At 35.1% G+C, this 26,761-nt stretch overlaps 2 protein-coding genes across 2 annotated transcripts in view; both read right to left on the bottom strand.

Moving 5' to 3' along the window:
• Positions 1–5,978, bottom strand: part of LOC108906530 (WD repeat-containing protein 47) — a 62,389-nt gene extending 56,411 nt beyond the window's left edge. The window contains exon 1 of the mRNA XM_018709819.2: positions 5,719–5,978. The gene's annotated coding sequence lies outside the window, so the exon portion shown is untranslated. The remainder of the gene's footprint in view (positions 1–5,718) is intronic.
• Positions 5,979–9,821: 3,843 nt separating this feature from the next.
• Positions 9,822–26,761, bottom strand: part of LOC108906543 (epithelial discoidin domain-containing receptor 1-like) — a 36,941-nt gene continuing 20,001 nt past the window's right edge. The window contains exons 5-12 of the mRNA XM_018709853.1: positions 14,543–14,760; positions 13,891–14,486; positions 13,690–13,836; positions 13,381–13,638; positions 13,068–13,231; positions 12,888–13,010; positions 12,708–12,817; positions 9,822–11,189 (exon numbers count right to left, since the gene is read on the bottom strand). Of these exons, the coding sequence (XP_018565369.1) occupies positions 10,460–11,189; positions 12,708–12,817; positions 12,888–13,010; positions 13,068–13,231; positions 13,381–13,638; positions 13,690–13,836; positions 13,891–14,486; positions 14,543–14,760 (2,346 nt within the window). The 3' untranslated portion in view covers positions 9,822–10,459. The remainder of the gene's footprint in view (positions 11,190–12,707; positions 12,818–12,887; positions 13,011–13,067; positions 13,232–13,380; positions 13,639–13,689; positions 13,837–13,890; positions 14,487–14,542; positions 14,761–26,761) is intronic.

The following is a 26,761-nucleotide window of genomic DNA, read 5'->3' as shown; positions in this document are numbered from 1 at the left end:
ACAAATGGATGGAAGAAAAATACATGTAGGTACGTCAAATATCAATAAAATATTGAATATTAGAATAAAAGTTATCAAAAAAATTATAAATAAAATATCAGAAATGATTTCCAAAACTCTTGCTTAATTAATAACAAATTATTATAAAGTTGTGACGGACCGACACGTCTATTATTTATAATCAATTTGTCTGACGAAATCTAGTTTTTTTATTTGTTATTATAAACACGAGTCAAATATCAGTAGACACCATTAGCGTCTGATTTTGCTTATGAACTTCTGAATATTCTTATCGAACAAAGTATTAACTTATACAGGGTGTCCCAAATTACATAAGCCAAAAGTTACTCTTAAAATAAGTCAACAATACTCCAAAAATACTTGGTTTCCGAGAAAAGGCTTGAAAATCAAGGTCACCATCTAATTTATCATCTCACAATCTTATAGCTGTTTTACATTGACAATTTATTGATCAATTAATTCATGAAGTCGCTTCATCAAGAAATTGGACAAGTGTAATGCACCAAATCTGCTGTCAAATAACTTCATGAATTTATTCATTAAGTTCTTGACGAATTAGAGCATGTTCTAATTTTCGTCAATTTTTTCGTGAAGTTCGGTAGTACCAACCCAACAGATTTCCAGCCTCAGATAAGTAATGAGGTTATGTTATTGGAATATATAAATAATTGTGTGGCGTCGTACTAGTTTTGCATTGGTTTTACTGATTTGTTACTTACAAAAACTAATATTTATATAATATGTGTCAAAACGGTACCGCTGTCGTATCATTACAATTATAAGGGGAAAGGTAACATTTTTGAAATTTATTTGCTTCTTTGATTCGTTGGTAGAACTGATGCATACGTCAAAAAACTTGACAAAGCCTGTAGCAGTGTAAAACCGCACTGTTTGCCAATAAATTCGTGACTTAATTCATGAAGAACTTCGTCAATTTATTCATGAATAAATTGTCAATGTAAAACAGTTATTACAAATTTTCCATGAAACATTTTTGTCGAGTTTTTCAGAGAAACATTACTTTGACTTCGACTAACCCCATTTTCAGACCTAAAATTTCATCTCACAATCTCTCACAATCCTACAAATTTTTTATGAAACATTTTTGTCGAGTTTTTCAGAGAAACATGACTTTGACCTCGACTAACCTCATTTTCAGACCTAAAATTTGGTGATCTATTACCGGTATAAAAGGGGTGTTTCACTTAAAGTCAAAGTCAAGCATTTGATTGCTCGACATTTCACAATTTTTATCTGCGTCTTTTTAGGACACCCTCTACAGCAATCAAGTTAGTTCACAGTCAAACTGCCCGATTTGTTAATCACGTTTTAACCGATACTCAAAACACTGGCCCTTACAAAATTTAAATCACTTATTTTGTTTTCAAAAATGGACAGTTTTAAATAAAAAAAAAACGTGAGAGACAATTTTGATATAAGACAGTCAAAATTTTAAAGCTGAATGCTTAACTATATGGAAAATGCCTCACCAGGAACGATGAGGCATAATTTTACATTGGTTCCCCTTTTTCTTGAGTGGATTTTTGTTTATTTTTTTTAATACATTACTAAGCTTTCCCAAACCATGTTTATGCAGAATTTAGGTAAAGTTTGGTTTGCGGAATTAAGGGCATCTATGTTTCCTCCTATTACAAAATGCCCAAATCCTCAAAATCCAATTCAACTACACGTTATATTTTTTCCTGCATTTTCTACAAATTTTCTAAAGGTTTTGTTGCGCTGACAGTTTTTTATAAAAGTGAAATACACAAAACTACTAAAATAACGCATTACAAAAAATATATTTGCACCAGCTATAACTGACCTTCCCCTAAACAGGTCCTTGTTATACGTCACGGGTATGCCGATATCCGTGTGGGTCACCACAACCATGCTTCATCGTGAACTGTTGCATTTCATAATAACCGCCACCCACACACATGTACACCGCACGGTAGCTGGAGAAATCCGTAAGGCACACCGCAAGCGCTCTGATACGGAACTAGCAGCCCGATGGATCCGTCGAGGAAGAGCTGGAAGGCTCCTCTGGTAGTCCGGTGTACCGTAATCTCGCCACAGAGCGTACAATCGATGCCCGGCCAACTTGGTGTCTCGGTAAGAGCGCGAGGGGCGAAGATTGCGCGACTCGGACTCGACAGATGGGCTGTACGGACGGATTTCTGTAGGGAAGGATGAATATTGAAGGTGTTTTCAGGTTAAGTGGTCTATAATATCGCTAATAATAAACTAAGGCCACTACATGATGCTATCAAAGATTACATCTTTGGTTTCAAGAAACGATAACAATATTTCTAATCTTGGTAATATACAACTATCTCATACCTGGATGGAAACTTTGGAAAACATAAATTATTATGCGTGTTCTATTATTAGTAACTAAATACTGGATATAGGACAATCAACTGTTCATTGTACAGCGAATTCATATTGCTAAATGCAATACGTACACATCCTTCGATAGTTGACTACCTTGCAAACAAAATATTTTCGATACAGAAATAATATCGAGTTTAATAACCACGCTACGTAAAAATTTATCGGTGTCAGATATTTCTGCCGCTAGGTGTGGATTCTTTACAAGGCATCAAAGTTGACAAAGAAAAAATTGTTTTTTTCAAGTAACTGTCTTGGCTAGATAGGTAGTCTAGATATTCTATTCAATATTCCCTGGAATCTACTATACATCACAAAACAAAGAGAAATTCCAAGAGAAAACAAATTAATTACAAGTAAATATTAAAAAAAAAATCTTTTTTAGGAACATTGCAATGATTCACAATTTTATTCTTATTGAAAGATATTTTTACTTAGTATTCCTCTCGAATTAGTTGTTTTTAAGTAGGTACCTATTTGTTTTGTACTGTGGAAATCATCAGGGAATTGTACTTTCCCTTGAGATTGAACGACAACCTTCGTGTTTATTATATCGATCGTCTCTTTCGCAGCGCTACGTATTCACTAATTTTATCTTATTAGCAACTGCCTCACGAAACGAAAAGGCCAGAACGAAACAATCCTACAAAATTGTATCACCCAAATATAAAAGGTTTTCATGTATAAACGGTGTAGTCCAATTTCTAGTGATATATTTGTGTTTTGTTAAGAATTTACCGGAAATCTGTTATAGTTTGCCACAAATACATATAAACGCATTTGAAATGAATATATTTAAAATAATGAAATTAAAGGAATAACGAGACTGTTTTCCTTGAAAAGTTGACAACAAACCGGAAAATCTTTGGAAAGGTCTCGTCAGTACAAACTTTCTATAGAGCTGTAGCTGCATTAAATATTAATCAATTACTTATATTTAAAAGTTAGATAAGAGCGGACAACATACCACACTGCTTTCTAAGCAATTTCACTGGTAATTAAAACAAAAAAGTAGCAGCAGAAGACTTTTAATCACGTTGATTGGTCATTACATTAACACAAAAGATCATGCATAAAATATAATGTGTTTCCTTTCATATTTAAACTGATTATTGAAAAAAAAGTAGTCGTTCATCGAAATAAAAAAAAATACTGATTTATAACATACATTATCAGTCGTTGAACTTTGAGAATTTGCGCAATTTTTAGTCAAAATTGTTTTCCTACTACTAGGGTGACCTGAAATAAATATAAAGGAATATAAAAATGAGAGCTGCTCATAAAGATAATAACTCTGAAGACAGTTCATGATAAAACACCATGCCCTTACGTTCTCTGCATCTGAACCTACTTGACCTCTATCTAACTCTTTGAGAGTTCCTTTTAACAACAGATTGATTCCATAATAACTGATAAAATACCGAAAAAGGAGAGTTTGTACTACGTTATACCAAATAAAAAACATCTGTTAACGCCAATGATTTTATTCCACAAATTAGTATATTTCGCAATAAGATGATCAAAATATATTCTCGCGTTCGTGTTGCTTTTAGTACCATTTAAGATTAATAACAATAAATCAGAATTTCAGAACCGTTACTGGATAGAATACTTAAAATTACACCTGTTTTTGACTTAACAGATGAAACTTACGTAAGTTTATAATTTGAAATGCAAATAATATATAAGTGCCTCAAATTTGAAGTTTTACTGTACTTAATAATTATTTAGAAAAACCTATCTATTCGCTTTTTCTGAATTTTTAATCACAACAAAAAGTTGATATTTAGCAAGTTAAACACCTGTCGAAAGCTTATCGATAAATCCTTTACAAGTTGTCTAAATCTGGTATCAATCTGATACATTATAACCGTAAAATAATTGCCGAAATAAAGTCAGAATAATACTTGACTCACTGGGGTCAAAATTCTGTGTAGGACATGGTTAGTAACCACGAAGGAAGAAATTTACATAAACGTAACAAAAAAATATCAATATATCTTTTATTCACAAATGATACAATTCGGAACAGTGCTACCTAGGCACGTGCTACGTGAACAAGCCAAAAATTTAAAACGAAACGCAACTGATGTAGATGAAAAATATTTAGCCGACTGTTGTTGTGCGTAAGTAATTCAAGCAAAAAATGTAGATACATGGTGACATCATAATGTAATAAAACACTTTTACTGTTGGTACAGTATTTGTTAGCTAAATGTGTTGATGCTGCCTGCGCTGGTGTCGGAAAAAAAATCGTTAATATGTGGTCAAGGTCCGCCAAGGACAAGTTATATTTAATCGCATTCATTTATAAATTATTAGACCTTGCGAATTTTACAGGTCATTTCGCGAACCAAAAATTAATTTAAAGTTTTATAATAATCTACAAGTGTTTCAGCATATAAAAAAATTTGTAGGCCTTAAACATTTCACAAGATCTGGTTGTGGACTCGATTGTAAAACACTTTGTACATTTTTAACAATAAATTCGAGGTAGGTAAACCAGTCGCTATTTAATAAAGATGCAATAAGGAATAAATGGATAGACAATAGAGTAAACTTGCTTGTGCCGACATCTGTTCCGGATTTGGCCACAAAATAGACATACAATGTAAGACGGAAACCATTCAAAAAGTAGAACAAAATGCAGAAAATTAGAAATTAATGTTACATAAACAGCACAGCATTCAGAGACACACAATATCGGACAATTGCAGCTGCTCTTAACCGCTTTAATAACTGTAAAAAAATACATCGCAAACGTTATGATCACAACCGGAAAAATCACATAAGAAACGTAAACATGTGGTGTACGATGCCCTCAAAACAATTAACATAAAATTGTCTGCTTGCACGAGGCGAATCGGTAGAATATAACACCCTGTAGGCGGCGAAGTAACCTACTCACGTCCTGAATGCATGTTTCGGCTTATATTAAGTGCACTATTGATTTCTAATCTTGTCACAAGGAAGGTGTATTCATTAATAGTCCATAAATAAAGAAAACGGTCAGAAACGGTCGTGATAATTATTACCAAAAACCACTTCCTTGCGCACTTGTAAATGTCAACGGTGAATCATGATATATTTATGAAGTTACGGCTATGGGAAAGTACCTAGAATCATTTTAATAAGTCACTGTTATCATAAAACATCGGTTAATCTTAAAAACAATCTGCTTGAATGATACATTTTAACAATAAAGGTACTTACTTTCAAGTGCAAAAACCTTCCAGCGATCAGTTGAGCGGATACCTTTATGATAACAAGTGCTTTTTCATTGATAAATAAGAAGGTACTTACTATTTTATATATATCCAATTAATATCCTCGAAATTTTACACTATTTATCACATACTATCAAATTGTAAACACACCGCAACCATTTGTGATTTTGACTAAAGAAGTTGACATTTCTTCTGTGAGATTGCTCTGTCATCGACCTCTCAGATTCGAAGAAAAGGGAATTACTAAAGAGGAACTGTTCGCAAAAGCAGTTTCGATTATACCGATTCGGAAATTACCTTAGTTAATCATAGTTTAACTGATGAATCATCTGAAATTGCAGTAATAAAACTGCGTCCGCGTATAAAAGTGAGGTTAAAACCCTCCGTTTGAAATTAGCTCTAGACGGAGTACGTTCGCTGTTTACTAGATGGTGCGTCAAGGTTTGTTAATTTGTTCTTGCACCAAAGTGTAAGTGTTAGGTTCGTTCTTTTCGTATTCAAGGACGAATTTCAAATAACCAGAAATTTGAATAAAATAACTGAAAATGTGACTTAATATTAAATTTAGTTCTAAATTCCATTGATTCTTTTGTTATAGAAACTAATAGGGATGAACGAAAGAAAGACTTTGAAGTGGGAGGAGAGCTAATAAAGCAAAACCATTTTTTATAATCGTTTATTGAATAATTGATATGTTACTTGACAATTATTTGCAGAAATTTAAATGCACAACAACTAAATCACAAAATCATTATTGCAACTATTAACCGTAATTAATGGTAAAATCTTTGTGCCACTTACATTTATCTGGAATGTTCAGGGTGTTGCGTTAGATTTTAGTCAAGTACGATTAAGTATAAAAATTTTCAAAAACAATAACAAGTAGGGCTCAAACACTTACATCGTGAATAATAAGCGAAAATATACAGAACAGCCTTAATTTCATACGTTCGTTAAGTTGCCTCAAAACACAGTACAGAACTGCTAGCGGAAGGTCAGTGGGTAAGAAAAAAAGTGATTTTATTTAGTGTACGTTGTGTTTCGTGAACACATATAGTAAGCAAATCTTATAAATACATAATGCGTATAAGGGTTCTTAACTAACTGGTAAAAAACTAAAACACGTGTTACTGATGAGTCCTAAGAAGTGCGAAACGAACCATCCTTTTTCCACAGTAACCGAACTTGAAAGAAATTTACACACCTTTATTAAAAAAAAAATATACATTGTGATATCTACGATTATCATCAGTGAAGCTCGTTGGCACATAAAAAATATAATTATTATCGTACATTAATAAAAATAATAACATTGCTTTAAAAAATATACATATAACATTGTACATTGTCGAGCATATCCTTTGTGAGTATAAAAAACAAGTTGGGAGAAACTAGTTTTCCTCTTTTATCAAAAAGACAGTGGTAACTAAGAAAATATCTCTACGGGTACGAGTTTCTGTGTTAAGCGTTACGTAAAACCTACTAAAAGTAGTTATCAGTCACTACAACAAAGTGATTCTGTATTCGTTTCTATTTCTTCTTCATATATTGGTCCTTCGAACCAGGATAAATTTATTTTCGGTTAGAACTCGGAGTAAGAAAGAAACTCGCATTTCTACTTTTAGCAGGCCTTACGTGGAGTATCTTTAGTTTAGTCGTTTAGAATACACTCTAAATAATCTTTTTATCTAAGCTCCGAAAGTCACATTTTCCTCGTTGAAAAGTATTTTTTACATAGGCGTCCCAATTGACTAGTAAATATAACATTGATATTACTCTTAGATTAAAATCTAGACATTGTCTCGAATTATTGTGCCTTGTGAAAAATTTTTAACAAATGGTTAAAGCAAATAAGCCACCTCTTATCTAACTAACGACTTTCCACCCGCGGACCGCGTCGGAAACGTGAGTACTGAAACAAGGGTGTACGTATAGAGGTGCGGGGTCCGCAGGTGAAGGTTACCTATAACTAGCTACTTTGAAAGTTATTAAAGGGAGAACTGGTGGAAACTTCAGGTCGGCCAGTCAGAAATTGTAAAAGAAAGACCAAAGTTACGGAATTGTAAGAGGGTTCTATAGCGAATAGGCAACCAGCAATACATTTTTAAAGGTTTTATTACACAGTTTGTCTAAATATGAATTAATGCACAAATAACAGGTTTTCCTCCATTCTAACGCAGATTTTTTATAAAGTGGAGTTAGTTTGATACTCAAATAACTTTTTGGTGTAAAGAACTTTGTAATTTACGATGTTCAAAAGCGGCAAATTACAAATTTCTTTACAACAAAAAGTAATTTGTGTTTCAAACTAACTCCATTTTATAGACAATATGCGTTAGAATGGGGGAAAGTCTGTTATTTGTGCATTAATTCATATTTAGACAAACTGTGTAATGAAATCTATAAAACTGTATTGCTGGTTGCCTATTTGCTATGGGGCCTTTTAAATATTCGAAAGCTGTAATTTCAAAATTACAAATAGTAAGCCTACTTCGATTTTTGAAAAATTATATTAACGTTTATTTTTTTTAACTTAAGAGGGCTCTATAGCAAACAGGCAACCAGCAATACATTTTCATACATTTTATTACACAGTTTGTCTAAATATGAATTAATGCATAAATAACAGACAGAAATTTGTAATTTGCTGCTTTTGAACAAGCGGTTATTAGTCCAGTTAATCTGTCAAGGTCTTTCGTTAAATTTACAAAAAAATACCACCTGGAAACAAAATATGGTGATATAGGAAAAAAAATTCTAAGAAAGGTCGTGTATTTTTCCTGTGGCGCATAAACGGCAAAGTTAACCTAAAAAATTCATATAAGTAAAAAAACGGTTTTTTGCTAATAGAAAAAAAACTTGAACGGCAATCGAAAAAATTTAAATGAGAAAGTTGTATCTATTAAAAAAACATATTGATTCGTATTTTTAAATGTATCGATTGCCATATTACTTTTCGACTTTTTTAGTTTTTGCTTGCAAATTAAGGTTTTGAAACTTGTTACTTGCTGTAAATGTAGCCCTCGGCAAGCAAAAAAAGTACCTTTTTTAAAATTAAAAAATATTAAAAATTTTTCAAGTTATATATTTTTTTCGAAAAAAAGGTCATCTTGAAAATTGGCTCTTCTTGCTCGACGAATAGTCGTAGAGAAACGAATCAGGGCTCATTTTTTTCTTAAGAGTTGTACTTTCATGGTAAAAAAGAGTGATAACGATTTTATTCATTTCAACTTTGAAAAAGTAAAAATTTTTTGTTCGAGTTTTTCTTGAATATCTTTTTCAATTTACATTTCTCGATAATGTCTATTACAGGAATCGATTGCTGGCATTTTTCCGCGAATTTTTTTTTTTTAAACGTTGCTCTACGACCTGGAGCCGAGATAATTTTTCTTTTCAAAAAATTCTACAGGCCGCTATTTAAGTGCTACAACGTCCATTCTTACAGAGATTGAACTTGAAGACTTATATTTTCAATAAAAAAATGCAGTATTTTTTCGTAGAGAAGCGTTTTTTTTTTTAAATTCGCGTAAAAATGCCAGCAATCAATTCCTGTAATAGACATTATCGAGAAATGTAAATCGAAAAAGATATTCTAGAAAAACGCGAGCAAAAATTTTTTACTTTTTCAAAGTTGAAATGAATAAAATCGTTATCACTCTTTTTTACCATGAAAGTACAACCCTTAAGAAAAAAATTAGCCCTGATTCGTTTCTCTACGACTATTCGTCGAGCAAGAAGAGCCAATTTTCAAGATGACCTTTTTTTTCGAAAAAAATATATAACTTGAAAAATTTTTAATAATTTTTAATTTTAAAAAAGGTACTTTTTTGCTTGCCGAGGGCTCCATTTACAGCAAGTAACAAGTTTCAAAACCTTAATTTGCAAGAGATACAGCAAAAACAAAAAGTCGATTTTTGACGTTTTTTTTCAATATATCTCGAAAAGTAATGCAGCAATCGATATATTTAAAAATACAAATCGATAGGTTTTTTTAATAGCTACAACTTTCTCATTTAACTTTTTTCGATTGCACTTCAAGTTTTTTTTTATTAGCGTTTTTTTGACTTTTATGAATTTTTTAGGTTAACTTCGCCGTTTACGTGCCACAGGAAAAATACACTGTCTTTCTCAGAATTTTTTTTCCTATAACACCATATTCTTTGTTTCCAGGTGGTATTTTTTGTAAGCTCTTCTACCTATTGATTGGACTATATTGCAAATTTCAAATTTCTTTACACCAAAAAGTAATATGAGTTTCGAACTAACTTCACTTTATAGAAAATCTGTGTTAGAATGGAGGAAAGTCTGTTATTCGTGCACTAATTCATATTTAGACAAACTGTGTAATAAAATCTATAAAAATGTATTACTGGTTGCCTATTTGCTATAGAATCCTCTTAAAATTATTCGAGATTCATGTAACTGCAAAAGTTAGGCAACCAAACTTACACGGTTGGTAATTAACATAAAATTCGTGGAATCCATTTTTCCTCTGAAACAATTTAATTCTTATGTGTAACCGAAAAAGTACTGTTTGTAATAAAAAAACAAAAATTAATAATGCTTTTAAAAAAGAAATTTTATTTTTATCAGTACAAGAGCAACAAATCGATTTTTATGTTGATTTTTAAACGGCTCGACTGCGGTTTTCCGCCGGTCCCCCTCCGAATAAATAAACCCGCGGGTCTTCAGAAGACCGAAGGCTCCGACGAAATAAATAACCTAAACTCGACTAACTAAAAAAATACATAGTATCACCCTGTGTTCTATTTACAAAGTTGTTGATCCCTCTAAAATACCTAACCAGTCTTCCCGAGCTACACGGGCGCGTAGCCTAGGTTCTTCCTCTGCAGGAAGAGGTGTATCTCGCGGAACGTCGGCCTGTCGCCGTCCCGTCGTCTCCAGCACTCCATCATGATGTCGTATATGTCCTTGTGGGCCGAAGGCCGCGGCAGGTACTTGAACTGCCCGTCGTCGCAATGCAGCCTCGCTAGATTCTCCATCACCTCCGGATCGGTGAGACAGTCGAAGGGCTGCCTCCGGCAGAGTGTCAGGATCTCCCACAGGGTAACGGCGAAGGCCCAGACGTCGCTCTTTGTGGTGTACCTCGCCTGGTACACGCTCTCCCACGCCATCCACCTGATCGGCAATGGGGTGTTGCCGTCCACCTTGTAATAGTCGTTTACGTAGAGTTCGTTGTAAGTGCCGAAGTCGCAGATCTTGATCTGGTAGCCCTTCCCTATCAGGCAGTTCCTGGTGGCCAGGTCTCGGTGTACGAAGTTGAGCGACTCGAGGTACTTCATCCCCGAGGCTATCTGCACCCCCATGTAGAGGAGGCAGTCGAACGAGAGGGATTTCACGCCGTAAGGGAGGTTGGTGTTGGTGTCGGCGGCGACGTGGGTCTTGAGGAACTGGCAGAGGTCGCCGTGGTCCAGGTACTCCATCACAACGCACAGGGGCTCGTCCTGGCTGCAGATGCCCAGCACCCGGGCGATGTTGTGGTCCTCGAGCGCCGCTAGGATTCGGACGTCTCGATAGAAGTCCTTCCTGAAATACAATAATCGAAGTATTAGATGCTATAGTAAGATCGTATTCGGTGCAGCGTAGAGCGAAAAATTGTCGGTCTTTTATCAAAGGAAAAATCGTGTCATCATTTTTAGGAGGCATAAGATGAACCATTTCAAATTTAAAATTAAATTGAAATGAAAAAAATTGTTCAATTTGTAAACCCCTTAAAAGCGTATTGCACTGGATCCCTTGACAGGCAATGATTTATTACTTTGCATCGAATATGATCCTATTATAGCGTGCTAAAAGCTTGAGGCTTTGTGGGATTGCAAGAAGTCAAACCATACACCTCAGTCATCTTTTTAGGTGTAATAAATAGAACATATCACTGGAACACTATGCGAAATGAAGGGTACATTACGATTTCCATGCAAAGAATATACAGGGTATAGGAAAAGTACCGGAACAGTAGAATAACTCGGCGGGAGAGCATTTGTTTCGGGATTTCTCCCGGACTATACGATGGTGACCTTGACATAGACTTTGACCTTGAAGATGGTCAAATGTGATTTTTCAAATGGGACCCTATACTTTTGTCCCCAAAAATGAAAGGAGCGGAAAATTTTACGTTTAGATATGACCTTGAGTGACCCCTCCCTTTTGACCTTGGAGCCCCCACAAGGTCAAACTAACAAAAGTACAGGAACGGCAGAATAAATTAACGACAGAGCTTTTTAGAGAAAAATGTTAAATACAAAACTTTCAGGATTTCTCCCGGGCTATCCGATGGTGACCTTGAAGATCATTTCAAGGTCAAATGTGATTTTTCAAATGGGACCCTATAATTTTGACCCCAAAAATAAAGAGCGGAAAATGTTACGTTCAGATATCACCTTGAGTGACCCCTCCCTTTTGACCTTGGGGCCCCCACAAGGTCAAACTAACAAAAGTACTGGAACGGCAGAATAAATTAACGGCAGAGCTTTTTAGAGAAAAATGTTAAATACAAAACTTTCAGGATTTCTCCCGGGCTATCCGATGGTGACCTTGACATTAACCCTGAAGATCATTTCAAGGTCAAATGTGATTTTTCAAATGGGACCCTATACTTTTGACCCCAAAAATAAAAAGAGCTGAAAATTTTACGTTCAGATATGACCTTGAGTGGCCCCTCCCTTTTGACCTTGGGGCCCCCACAAGGTCAAACTAACAAAAGTACAGGAACGGCAGAATAACTCGGTGGGAGAGCATTTTAGAGAAAAATGTTGACCTTGAAATGATCTTCAAATCCTGAAACTTTTAACATTTTTCTCTAAAATGCTCTCCCGCCGAGTTATTCTGCCGTTCTGGTACTTTTGCTATACCCTGTATAAAATTATCAGGTTGACAAGAAGTAAAAATTATGGTTTGATTTATCTATTACTCTACTGACTACGGTTTTGTCGCTGGATGGAAAATTACCTCGAAAAAGGAACAAAGCAGAAATATACAGTGAGAATAAAAAAACTAGGACCAGTTATTATTAAAATGTATGCAATGGCAAAATTATGTACTTACTTTTCTTTTTCCGCAGCAGATTCCCCTAAAAATTTAATCGCGACTAATCTTGTGCCTAGAGACAACGTCGAGGAATATTCTGCAATCCCGTCAGCTTCCGCAATGTAAACCTAAAAAAAAAAGTCCCCCATTACGACTACTTAAAAAGAGTACCCTATTTTCAGGCGAAATCCCACTTACAGTTCCAAAAGCCCCCTCGGACAGTTTCGACAGCATCCTCAGCCTATGCCTGGGAAATTCCAATATGGTGGTCTGCTCCAGGCGTTTCTTCAACGCCGTCAGCGCCTCCTGCTGTGTCGGAGACTAAAAAAAAATCACGAAAAACTCAGTTGAAATCGCTATATCAGGTACAACACCTACTCTTTTCCCTTCTCTCCCTTCGCTGTGAGTACTCCGCAACGATATCCTTGGTCCCTTCGAGGATACGCTGCTCATCCTGCTGCGGGCGATCGGTAACGTGTTCTGCTCCGACACCGACAACAGCGGCAGAGTGCCGGCCTCGGGCACCGCATAGTCATACGCATCTTAAAATAAAAACGTGAAACGTCACGAGGAAAAATCTCAAGACGTTCGGTTAGATTTGAAATATTGTTACGATTTCTTCAAAGCACTGCGTTTAGTCTGTGAATCGTAGTGTCAAATGGGCAAAAAACAAAAAAAAATCAATACCTACCTTGCGGAAACGGGTACTTCTTAATACTGTTTGGCATCACGTCCTGCATCTCCATTACAACGGAACTGTAGCTGTAGTAGGGCGCGTACCGCATGGCTTGATATGGCTCCTGATATTCGTTGTTCTCCGACATGTCGCACGGCTGGGGGAGCGGCAACGTGGACCTCAGGCTGGACTTAATCGTGCCGTGGCTCCTCCTGTAATCGTCGATTTCCGTGACGCCGTAAGCTTCGATGGAACTCCCTTTCTCGCTCATTCCTAGAAAGAGACCGTATCAGTAAATATGCTATTGACTCGGCGTAAACTTACCGTAAACGGATTCCGGTTGGAGGTGGGGCAGAGTATTGCTGGGGAAACCTATATTTGAGGAGTTGGGGCTCCGGAAGAATTTCCTGTTCCGGAAGCGGTATATTATCAATATAATAGCACCTAGGAGAAGTATCACAAGAGTCAAACCTAAAACGCACCGTACAAGTTGACTTATACATACAAATAACGCATTTTTTTTACCTATAAGTATGATCGCTATAACTGCAGGCTCGTTGATGTCGTTCGGCACTGGAATTTCAATTTTATGATCGTGTCTGTCGCCATTATGCGACTTGACCTGTGGAACGCTCGTAGGTTCGGGCTCGACGGTGAAATTTCCGTGCGCCACAACCGAATCGAAGGAAATCTCGCTTATCAGCATCCACTTTGAAGCGAAAAAGAACTGAAGCTTAACGAAGCGTCCTACTCTATGGTGCAGTTTGATAGTAATGTTTCTAGCCGTCTCGAAGATTCTGTCTTCGATGTACTCGTAGGTGATCGGTTCGCCCTTGTTGAAGCGCTTGCCGCCGATGCTGAACATGACTTTGGCCATGGAAAATACTTGTACGTCTTTGGTGAACTGATTATTACAGAAAATATGTACAGAGGAGAATTCGCGTACTTTATCGAATTCGAACTTGATCTCGATAGGCTTGTTGTGTCTAGTGTCGTTCTTCCATCCCACCCAGGTTTGGACGTCGTAGAAGTCCGTCTTGAAATCGTCGTGGCCAAATTTACCATCGATAAGTTGGCCTAGGCCGTTTTTTAGTTCAGTACCGTCCCAGTGGCCATCGTATCTATAAAGCATAGTAAACGATGAATGATAATTAAAATCATTGGAACAGGCACCTACCCGAAATCATAAAATTCCCAGTTCGAACCCCTCTTGTCCCCTTGAGGCATAGTGTAACTGACTATCCCATCTGTCCATCGACATCCATATAGCTCCACTCTCATGCAGACTGTTCTCTTGTGATAGCTGTACGGGTAGAATCGGATTTTGCTCGCCCATAGCGGAGGGTCCAACTGATTTTTGGACTCCAGATATGGATTCACGTTTCCAGCAAGAACCTGCAAAAATTGTTGCCATTGAAAATTCCATACGCTAAAAGCAATCAAATAATATGTAAAATCAGATTTCAAGAAGTTGGGTTATGTTTACATACTGAAACTGATAATGAATTACGTCACAAGTAAAGTCGTGTTCATTTATTTATCATTTGGGAATGCTGGATTCTGTGGCGCCAATCAGAGATTAGAATTTTTTAAATTGACCAATCACATTTGAATCCAAAATGTTGAATTAAAGAACACGGCCTGGTCCTATAGTATGATTCCATGGATTACAACTTTTGGTAGTACAGTACGTTCACTAAAACTGTGGATGTTGAAATTTCGAAAAAATTGTGATTAACATTAAATTTATTTGTACGGCGATTGTTAATCTCGAACATTTACCAAGCTTTATAAATTCAATACAAACAACGCTGCAAATCATGCAAAATAATCATATATATTTATGGAAATGTATTCTGCTTTCATATTTCCGTTCTTATCAGATCTCTATAAATAAAAGCATTAGTAAACTTTTCAGGAAATCATACCTTTGTTTATTTAAAGCAGATATTTAAATTAAAAAAAGTAATATGTGACCGTTGTTGGTAATAAATTGTTATAAACAATAATGGATTTTGTTGTCATTGAAATTATTAGGCGTAAGTAAACACTTAAGCATTTATTTCCGCATAAATTAATCGAAAATATGTTAGTTAGGAGTTCATTCAGAGCATGGACTATAAGCTGACGTGTTTCGCACGCCTTGTAAAAATGTTAAAAAGAAACACACCAAGGCCCCACAGGGGCGCCAAATAGACGGCGCCTTGCGTGACCTCATGAAATTAGAAGCCTCTCGCATGGGTTAGTAACGAGGGGTGATAACACCCCTGCCATTTCAATACCTCCTGCGGACGCTTACGTCGTTGTAGGAGAAAGGTAAGCTGCTGTTACATTCGCAGTTCAGATAGGACGCGTCATGCGATAACCCGAGCGAAATGTGAATATTAAAAAATAATGAACACCGCTCAAAGCTCCTGTTAAGTTTCTTAGTGACTCCATTATGAAAATGAAAAGAATATTTTCAACTGTTTCTGAATTTTAATTGAAACTGGAAATGTTTTATTTGCGATTTATATTTGTCTATGGTTTTGAAAACAACAGATGGCGTTGTTTCTGTCCGATTAATACAACTTTAAACTGATCGGGATTATTATAAGAGGATTTTTTTTGGAGCTTATTTGACGTACATTTTATCATTTATGTCATACAATTTATCCAAGGAAAGGGAAGTAGCTTAGTTTTGTGTGTCACCGTGTCACGTGTCACGTTCCCTTCTCAAGGTCATAGTGGGTTTAGGAATGACTAATTTGTAGGGTCGATCTGTGCGCCAAAATGACATGCAAATTTTAGGGCAATAAATTATGTGTATCTTTGACAGCAATCAACTACGTGCCTTATGGCCAGATGATAATTTTTCCACGTAATAAATTCGGTGGATAAATTACAAACCCTGTTTCTTTCTCAAAAGTAGAAGCAATGAGGTGTTCGTGTCAAATAAAAATGTAGCGAATTCTATTCCACAATGCAAGTTAATGCGAACTATGCAAGCACTAATAAACTTCTTACATTGACTTTTATATTAGTTGAACTTCCAGATAATAGATGTCATGATTGTCCGCCAAATATAAGAAAGATACGGGTCAAGATTTTACTACATTATTAAAATGTAACTACGCCATCGGTAAAATGAATGGTTGACGTACCCCATCATCGCATATTAAACAGTTATCAAGCCAACATTGATACAGGCGATATTTCCAAATAACTGTTGTAAATATACCCGATTAGCATTATTAACGACATCATTTTACTGAATAATGTGTAATAAAATCATTAACAAAACAACAGATTTGTTACGAATCTGGAAACATGTAATCAAACACAGATAAAAATAATGTATGGTGTAGTTTAGAACCAAATTTCCCGATATATGCATATAAATTTACTTATAAAACAGTTAAATTATTTATTGAAGCAGTAAATATCCTGCTAAAAGTACATTTCATTTACTGCCTCGTGTTGTGAAATCTTCTTTCCAATAATTCGTATGGTACCTATTATTATAATTGTTTTTGAATTTCACATACGACTTTCAGTCTTGTGAGTCAATCAAACAGCCGTAATTATGGCAAATCATAGATACATGTTAGTTTAACGAAAATTCGCGCGACGTTAAACTTATGATAGAAACATTTTTAGAAGCACATCGCTTTGCTGTTATTGGCGAAAACTTTTTTGTGATTCACGCCGAGCTTTCAAGGATGGCGTCGTTACCACTCTGAAATATGCGGAACATATCCAGGGGAGAGAGATCGTATGGGGCTCGGAAAACATATATTAGGTTAATGTTTCTACTTCTAGGAACCATTATTTTATATTATGTTTTATTCGAGACTTTTTCAACGGCGTATCTGCTGCTTTTGTTGGGGGACGAGGCCAGATATCTTCGAAAGTGAGGCACACACAGTACTGCGATATTTTGAACAAAACGCACAACAGTTTTCTGTAAATTTGCGACAGCGGCAATTTCGAATAAAATACATGAGTTGCTGTGTGGAATCGATAGATGGTATATAATTTGCTGTATAATAATTTATTTCGAATGAAGTTGTTACAAAAATTAAGATACACTTTTTATTTCTTATGGTAAAATATTTAAACATATTTTAAAAAACTTAGCTATTATCGCGTCGCGTCAAAAATCTTGTTTTTATTAATTTCCAACAGTATTATAATTATAATAACCAAAATTTAGAGCATTTAAAATATATCTTTAGGTATTTTTTATAGTGGATTTTAGTTGGCCATTAGTGATAATCCTCACTATACCTAAACAAGTCGATATGAACTTCGCCTCAGCCTAATAATATACCTCGCAGTCGCATAATAGCTTAATAGAGCCATTACAGTTTGTATTACTTTAGTATGCATTACGGGAAAGATGCCATTATCTAATATGGACGAATATAACTTTCAGTATGTACATTATTCCTACCGAGCAAAATACCGAGCATTATTGTAGCATTAAAATAATTGTGAGCGGGTTTTTATAACTTGCTATGAACCGACTACTCTAAATTAGAGCACATACACTTTTTCAGTAAATGAAGATTGGTTATATGCTTTAAATTTGTATATTGTGTAATTAATAATATAATAATGGGATTATCTAAACAAATAGCTTAAAAAATTAAAATTTAAAGTATCTCATTTACTGTTGTGTCCTTGTTAATGTCTACGGACATTCAATTCACTATACTACGAGTATGGGGGATGTGGGTCAAACAGGAATCATTTTCCCGTAAAAAGATAACCTAACTTAACATCAGAATAAATTATTTTACTAAGAACAAAAAACCGCGTATACAGGGAGCCTCAAAACAAAGTGAATTGGCCGTCTCTAGAGCTATCTATACGCAATTCTATGGAGGGGGCCTGCCTCTCTTGCCCCCCGAGCGGCGCCCGTGCCCACGGTGTACTACAATGTCTGGCTATATTAAAACAATAATTGTCCGTCGTTTTTTCTCCACGCAGCGCCGTAGGAGGGGGAACCCCGCCGTTTCTAGTTCATTTATTATTAGGTTTGTCACGCGACCTGCCTGTTTATTGATTTTTATTCCATTAAAGCCCGAATACCGCACCTTCGTTGTTCTGTGTAAATTGCAGGAGAAGCGGAGAAAACGGGGAACAATGACTGTGTCGCTTTTGTTTTCGCAGCCGTTTGTTTTGTTCGCAACTTTCATTCTGGCTTATGGAAACGAACGCTAATTGCTCGACGGCGAGGCATTTCTTGAGGCGCAAGAGTCGCTTCCATCATTACAATAACAGAGAAATTATTACATACATTATACAGGGTATCAATATTTCCTGAAATCCCGAAGATCGCGAAATTGACATTAATTGAGAAGCCGGCCAAACAGGGTGAACAAAGGGAGTTTATGTAGTAGTAGTAGTAGTAGTACTAGTAGTAGTAGAGCAGCAGTAGTAGTAGTAGTAAAGAGGTACTGGTACTACTGCTATTACTAACTATCATTACAGGTAGTTGTAGTACCAGTAGTACCAGCAGGCCACAAAAAAACAAACAAATTATATTGAAAGGAATAAAATTACAAAAAGAGAATAGAAAAGAGGCACTAGCAGTGCTGCCGTTGTTATTACTGGTAGTACCAGTAGTAGTAGTAGTACTAGTAGTATCAGTAGGCCTCAAAAAACAAAAAATTATAATGAAAGGAATAAAATTAGAATTAGAATTATTAGAAAAAGAGGATACAGAAAAGCGGCACTGGTACCACTGGAAATAGAAAAGAGGCACTGGTACTACTGGTACTACTGCCGGTATTATTACTGGTTTTGTACGAAATCATCCTTTACATACAGTTCTAGATAAAATACAACTTGAACGAATCAAATGGCTATAATAATCGAAACATCCTATATATGTACACGTCAGAGCAACATAACGGGAAAAAAATCTTGAAAAATGCTTTTTTTCGAACTGTCTAATTGTATCTCCCCACCTTATGACACCGAAACTTTTTAGAAAATTTAAATGTTTTGAAACCAAAAAGGTTTCTAATTTGCCTCCTCCAATATTCGATTTAAAATGTACTGTTACATCTGTTGTACTTTTAAATATTTTTGTTTAGGAGGAAGAAATTAACGCAAGAATATTAAATTATTATTTTTTTTTAGGTTAAGGAAGAAACACAAGCATAACACAAACATGAACACAAGCATAATAAAGATCAGAAGGAAAAGAACCTCAACAAGCTGAAAGTAATGGAAGAAACCTTGAACTCCACTCTACTCTGAGTCCCAATCGCGCAGAAACAATTTAATTTTAGTATATTTAATTTTATTGTGAAGTGGATATTTATAAGCGTTATTTTGTTATTGTTAAAGATAAGCAACTGTCAAATTATAATCAAGAAAGTAAATATAATTCTTTTTTAAATATAGTGTTTTCTTTAATACCTGCAATCTAGTGTGTAATAACTTTGAGAAGTATTGGTGATTCTCATTTTGAATCAGGGTCGGAAAGTTGTAACATGCGATCGAAATAGTTCTCCCGATACTTTTAACAAATTTCATCACAAAATTGAGGTATTAGACCAAAATTTGCTGATGCATAAAATTTTACTCCTGATGTTTACTTTTAGATACATTTAAATTTACACATTTTGTATCAGGATAACAGAAAGTCGATGAGGTATGTGGACAAAATTTTTTTCTGACTTTTGTAGTACTTTAATTTTCATTTTTTTGTATCAGGATAACAGAATGTCGAGGAGGTGTGGGAAAAAACTTTTATTCCTGATATTTGCTTTTAAATACACTTAAATTTACACAATTTGTATCAGGATAACAGAAAGTCGAGGTGGTATGTGGACTATTTTTTTTTCTGGCTTTTGTAAAACTTAAATTTTAAGTTTTTGTATGAGGATAACAGAAAGTCGATGAGGTATGTGGACAAAATTTTTTTCTGACTTTTGTAGAATTTAAATTTTCATTTTTTTGTATCAGGATAACAGAATGTCGAGGAGGTATGGGAAAAAACTTTTACTCCTGATATTTGCTTTTAAATACACTTAAATTTACACATTTTGTATCAGGATAACCGAAAGTCGAGGAGATAAAATTTTTCTGCTGGCTTTTGTAGAACTTAAATTTACATTTTTTGTATCAGGATAACAGAAAGTCGAGGAGGTATGGGAACAAAATTTTACTCCTGATATTTGCTTTTAAATACATTTAAATTTACACATTTTGTATCAGGATAACAGAAAGTCGAGATAAAAATTTTTCTTCTGGCTTTTGTAGAACTTAAACTTTCATTTTTTGTATCAGGATAACAGAAAGTCGAGGAGGTATGGGAACAAAATTTTTCTTCTGGCATTTGTAGCATTTAAAATTTCATTTTTTGTACCAGGATAACAGAATGTCGAGGAGATAACAAGTTTCCTTCTGGCTTTTGTAGAACTTAAATTTTAATTTTTTGTATCAGGACAACAGAAAGTCGAGGAGGTATGGGAACAAAATTTTACTCCTGCTATTTGCTTTTAAAGCAGAACAGATAATGATCAAATATATATACATACATTTTTTTTTGGCATAAAAAAACTATCAAATTCTGAACTAATCCCCCAGTATTTGAAATGGGAATACGCCAATGCAAAGTAAACATTTAAAAGCTACTCATTACATTCCTCAGATTTCTGATCTCATAATAGGCTGTATTTAATTTCCTTGCATGATGTTCAATATGAGACGACCAGGTAAGTTGCTCATCAATGAAAAGTCCTAAAAGCTTTGTACTATGTACTTTTTCAATTATTAATTTATTCCTTCAACGGTTATATGCTACTCCAAATCGTTCATAAAAAGTATGAACAATAACGGAGATAAAACACTCCCCTGAGGAACACCTAGTGGAGTTTTGCAAGGGTGCGACCTAGAGCCACGTTGACGACTGGCTAGCGATTTTTGTTTATCTATGAAACTGGAAATGCGATTGTGACAAATTTTTTTAAATAATTTACAAAAACTAGACAGCAAAACTATAGGCCTGTAATTTTCAATGTCAGATGGCTCGTGTTGTTGTTGTTATTGTCGTTGTCAGTGTCGGTATCGCTGTTGTTGTTGTTGTTGTTGTTGTTATTGTTGTTGGTGTTTTTGTTGTTGTCGTTGTTGCTGTTGTTATTGGCTGTTGTTGTTGTTGTTGTTGTTGTTGTTGTTGCTGCTGTTGTTTTGTTGTTGTAGTTGTTGTTGCTGCTGCTGCTGCTGCTGTTGTTGTTGTTGTTGTTGTTGTTGTTGTTGTTGTTGTTGTTGTTGTTGTTGTTGTTGTTGTTGTTGTTCTAACGAGAACCTACAACCACAGTAACGACTGTGGTTGTAGGTGTAGCAGCGAAACAAAAAGAAAATGTACAAATCACTGGATGCCTATGACATCGATTTTAGATTATATTTACATTAGAAGCCAAAGCCATTTAGATAAAGAAAGATAGCTTTTACCTTTCCAAATATCCTTTGCAATAGAATACCTGTAATTTCAGTACAATGAGAAAGCCGTATTAGTGTCCATTGAAACCAGAAAGACAAATAGATAGCGAAATATTGATGTAACTATTCAATATCGGAATAATATCTCATACACACATGCTTTCATTCAGTGGAATAAAAATGATTTCCAGGCAATGAGCTGCGTCATTGAACACGAGAAAAAGAAAAAGACCATAGACCTTTTGACCCACAGAAGACGAACAATTGGCAAATATTTGTTCAACCACACAAAAAAAAAACAGTTTCGAGACGCAGGTGTCCCACGGGAACATCATTTGAATTAAATGGCTTATGCTAATTCCGACGGGCTATACAATAGACAATAGACAGCGTCGTTCTTGAGAAATAAATTAATGAAAACATGAAGAGGATCTTCCATTGTCAATGGAATGAAAATAGTAGGCACAGGTACTTCACAACTAACACCTGTACGAGGACATTCGAGTGTTTCAATAAAATACGACTTTGGAGAACTTCTCGACATATATCTTTATTGAATTTAACGAGCCTTTATCTTTGTAGTGCGCAATAATACCCAATTTCGACTTCGCTTCCGCTCTCGTACGGTAAAAAACTGAAATTGGCCGGAATGTTTGTTAAAAACGAAATATCGCTGGAAACGTGAGTGAAAGAAATGATAATAAAGGGCAATTAACGATCCCGTTAAAAAACATTGGCTGCAGAGGCAAAATTTTCTTTAAATTTAATTCTTTTATCATTAGAATTACAATTAATTCACAGCCACACACAAAAAAAAAGTTGGGTATACTTTTTATGCGAGATATATTTTTCGTAGTAATTTGGCCTCCTGAACACGAATCTGGGGTCAGAATTGGCCCATCACGTCACAATTTTTTCCTAACCTCAAAAAACTTGTGAAAAATAGTGAAAATTGATGAAAATTTACTGGGAAAATTTGGAAAAAAATTTATTTCCACATCAAATAGTACATTTTTATGTAAAAGACTCTGCTGAATTCAAATCCACTGTCAGAATTGAGCTAGAACGTGTGGTTTTTTTTCTAACCTCAAAAAACCGAGCAGGAATCGCTATTTTCAAATTCTGAGCGGATTTTGACCAGATTTTGTATAAAGGGGTTTTTTGGGTCGCTGATTACGAATATGAATTCACATTGTAAAAATTCAAGATGGCTGATCCAATATGGCGGGTGTACTTTTTTGAAATCCACCGATTTCAGTAAAATTTGGCATCATAAGGATTGCTGGTTGATCTCACCTTCATTAATCACACATCTGGAGCCAGATTTTCATAAATCAAGGTAAAATTTGTAGGCAGAGTCATAATTTTAGGCCGAGTAGGCGGCATTTTTTCGGCAAAGTCACATTTTTAGATTGAAGGCATAAGCAGATGCAGTGATGTGCTGTGTGGCAGTAATGTGTCCTTTTCCTTGAACTTTAAAATTATTAAGAAATAAAAGCATCTAAATGCCATAGGAAAACTGCATAGTAGTTAAAAAAATCTGATTGGAAAACCATAAGCCCATGCACGACTAAATAAATGAAAGAATAAAGTAGAAACTTTTTTGTCTTGTCCCATGGAAACAAGCACATCACACTACACATCATTACATGTGTAGAGTCCTTAAGTCATTTTTTTAAGCGAAGTCACATTTTTAGACGGAGTGGAATCTTTTACCTTGATTTATGAAAATCTGGCTCCAGATGTGTGATTAATGAAGGTGAGATCAACCAGCAATCCTTATGATGCCAAATTTTACTGAAATCGGTGGATTTCAAAAAAGTACACCCGCCATATTGGATCAGCCATCTTGAATTTTTACAATGTGAATTCATATTCGTAATCAGCGACCCAAAAAACCCCTTTATACAAAATCTGGTCAAAATCCGCTCAGAATTTGAAAATAGCGATTCCTGCTCGGTTTTTTGAGGTTAGAAAAAAAAACACACGTTCTAGCTCAATTCTGACAGTGGATTTGAATTCAGCAGAGTCTTTTACATAAAAATGTACTATTTGATGTGGAAATAAATTTTTTTCCAAATTTTCCCAGTAAATTTTCATCAATTTTCACTAGTTTTTCGAGGTTAGGAAAAAATTGTGACGTGATGGGCCAATTCTGACCCCGTGTTCTGAATTCGTGTTCAGGAGGCCAAATTACTACGAAAAATATATGTCGCATAAAAAGTATACCCAACTTTTTTTTTGTGTGTGGCTGTGTTATTAATTATTTCTATACAAGCATTTTTAAGCAGTTAAGCTAACTGCTTATATTTTCTTTCCAGATCTCAAAAGAATACATAAAATATCCATATACAGTTGTGGACAGAAAAAAGTTGACAGCTTAAACCAGTTGTTGTTTTAAACAGACCTTTAGCATTTTTTTACTTTTCCTTTAAACGTTTCAGATTGGAGAATTTTAAAATTTCGTGGAGAACAACTGCTCTGCGTATTAATGCCCCGATCAGCATTGAATTGCACCCGCAATATCTAGTAAATAATTAACATTATTCATCGGTACAATCAGCCGACGAACCTCTCAGTTTTCATCACTACGACACAGATGAGACAATCAACGAATAATTTAGCTATGCTGGAAACATTTTGTTGTCCACGACTGTAGGTGTATTTAATTTATTTAGTTGTTTCTACGCTTCTGGGTCCAGGAACGGTTTTTCGGCACCGTGTCTAATTTATGACAACATTGGTTAGATTAGAAATCTACTAATTATAATATTACGATTTAATTGACCCGTGTTATTCATCCTTTAGGCTTTTTATTGGATTAATCAATTTATGTGAAGGGACCACCGACTGTTCCGCTAAAAATAAAGTTTTACAACCGTAATTTATGGTTAATGTTTCGATGTTGCTTTTTTTCTTGGAGCCGATCGTATCTGGTTTGGAAAGAAAATAAATTAGGTAATTAATAAGCTTAAATATAATGATTTTTTAACACTTTCGGTATCCTTGCGTGAAAAACAATAATAATTCAATCGGTCGACGGTAACGATCTGTCGAAAACACGCTAAGGCTTCCCGACATTTTCGATATTGGCTTAAAAAATGAATATTAACAAAGGTAAACTTTTAATTAGTTAATTTAATTGTTTCCTTGTAGGGTCTCTATCTCCAATGTTATGGGAGCATTTAGTGTTTGTGGCATTTTTTCAGAAATAATGTACGGGGCGTCCAAAAAATGAAAATGTCATAAGAGAAAAAGTTGTTCAAAATTAATATAATAATTATTTAATCCTTAACTTTACTTCAAATAATCTTCACTTGTGTCATTATATTTCGCTTAAAAAAACTCAACAATTATCGTAAAAATGCTAACTTTACAGATGCCTTTTTAACGCATTTCTAACATTTATTCCGAATTATTCGAATTTTGTCCATTTACAGGATGATTAACTTAGATAGATACATGATTCATGGCCACCTAAGACCGATACTGTTTTAAACATAAACGTTACTACATAAACTTGTATAAGGTTTTCGTTTCCAGTGACCCACCCCGTTAGTTTTTAGAACGAACCTCACGAGCACGTTCTCTACGTCCAATTAGCCCTGGGAGGAATAAATCATACCGCGTGGGATGAAATGGAGATGGAAACCGTGGCTGACTGCGGACAAAGCCCAGGAAATTGTGTTATTTGTTATTTTAACGAGATTACTTATTATAATAGGGTTAATTTTTAAATTCGTGCAGCATTACGAGAAAAAAAATACAACGTGTGGCAATAGCAATGGAATTTGTATGCGGTGGGAGACTACTTACGTGAAAAAATGATAATATCCTTTTTGTAGGTACAGGGGGTTTAACGATTAAATTCTACGCATTGGTTCGTTTTCCATTTTTAAAATAATGTTCAAACGTTTACATTTAACATGAATCCCAAATTTTCCAATTTTCACAATAGGAGAAAATTTTTACTTGAAACTAATTTGTTTTCATTTAAAGAGGATTTCAAATTCAATGTAATAATTGAAAGTAAAAAATAAGAAAATTTTTGTTTGATTGTATTTAATAGAACAGTCTCAGCCATTACTGTGCATGCTTAGTACGAGGTGTGCATTATTCGAATGAGGTTTGCAAGGCCTACTGAATTTGTGCGCATAATATCAGAGGAAAAGCTTCGGCGAGTCCTTAATATTGGTTTTAGCCCCTCACCAATTCATCCCAGGTACGCCCCTGCGCGAAAGCACACATACGCGCCACCAAACGACCCACTTGAACCTATTTGTTCGCGCCCGAGCACTCTTGACTTCCAATTCAAATCATTTAAATTCCTCCTTTTAATTATTCGGAATTTATTACCAATTTATCTGATTTAAGGGCGGTTCAAAACAAGCGTGACATAATCGGGATGGGCCGTTAAAGAGCAAACATGATTTTTTTTTATAACCCTTGGGTCATGGCGTCGGGAATGACAAACAATTACAGGCCTCCGCGGGTTAGCGCAGTTGATAATTTAGGATTTAGAGAGGTTTTTGAGGAGCACACTTGTCGGTATGTACAAATATTTGCGTTCGGTTGCGATTAGGAAAATAAAAATTGTAAAAACAGTGATGAAGCAATAACGGATGATGTCGGATAGTACTTTAGAAAACCCAAATGAAGAGTTAGCGTAAGGTTTTATTTTAAAATATTTTGTTCTTAGATGGAAAAATATCTAAATAAACAGAAAAAACTGAAACTATGATACCAGTAAATAATCACAACCATGCAAAAAAAAGTTGTCTGTACTTTTCATGCGACATATGTTATCCGTAGTACTTTTGCCTCCTGATCACGGTGTCAGAATTGAGCTATCACGTCACAGGAATTTCCTAACCTCAAAAAACAGGTATAAAATGTCAAAAATTCACGAAAAAGTGCTAGGAAAAATACAAGCAATTTTTTTTCTGTGACGTGAATC

Source organism: Anoplophora glabripennis, unplaced genomic scaffold (genome assembly GCF_000390285.2).
Source record: "Anoplophora glabripennis isolate ALB-LARVAE unplaced genomic scaffold, Agla_2.0 scaffold116, whole genome shotgun sequence".
Lineage (NCBI taxonomy): Eukaryota > Metazoa > Arthropoda > Insecta > Coleoptera > Cerambycidae > Anoplophora > Anoplophora glabripennis.
Note: the sequence above shows the minus strand (reverse complement) of the source record. Positions and strands in the feature narration are given on the sequence as shown.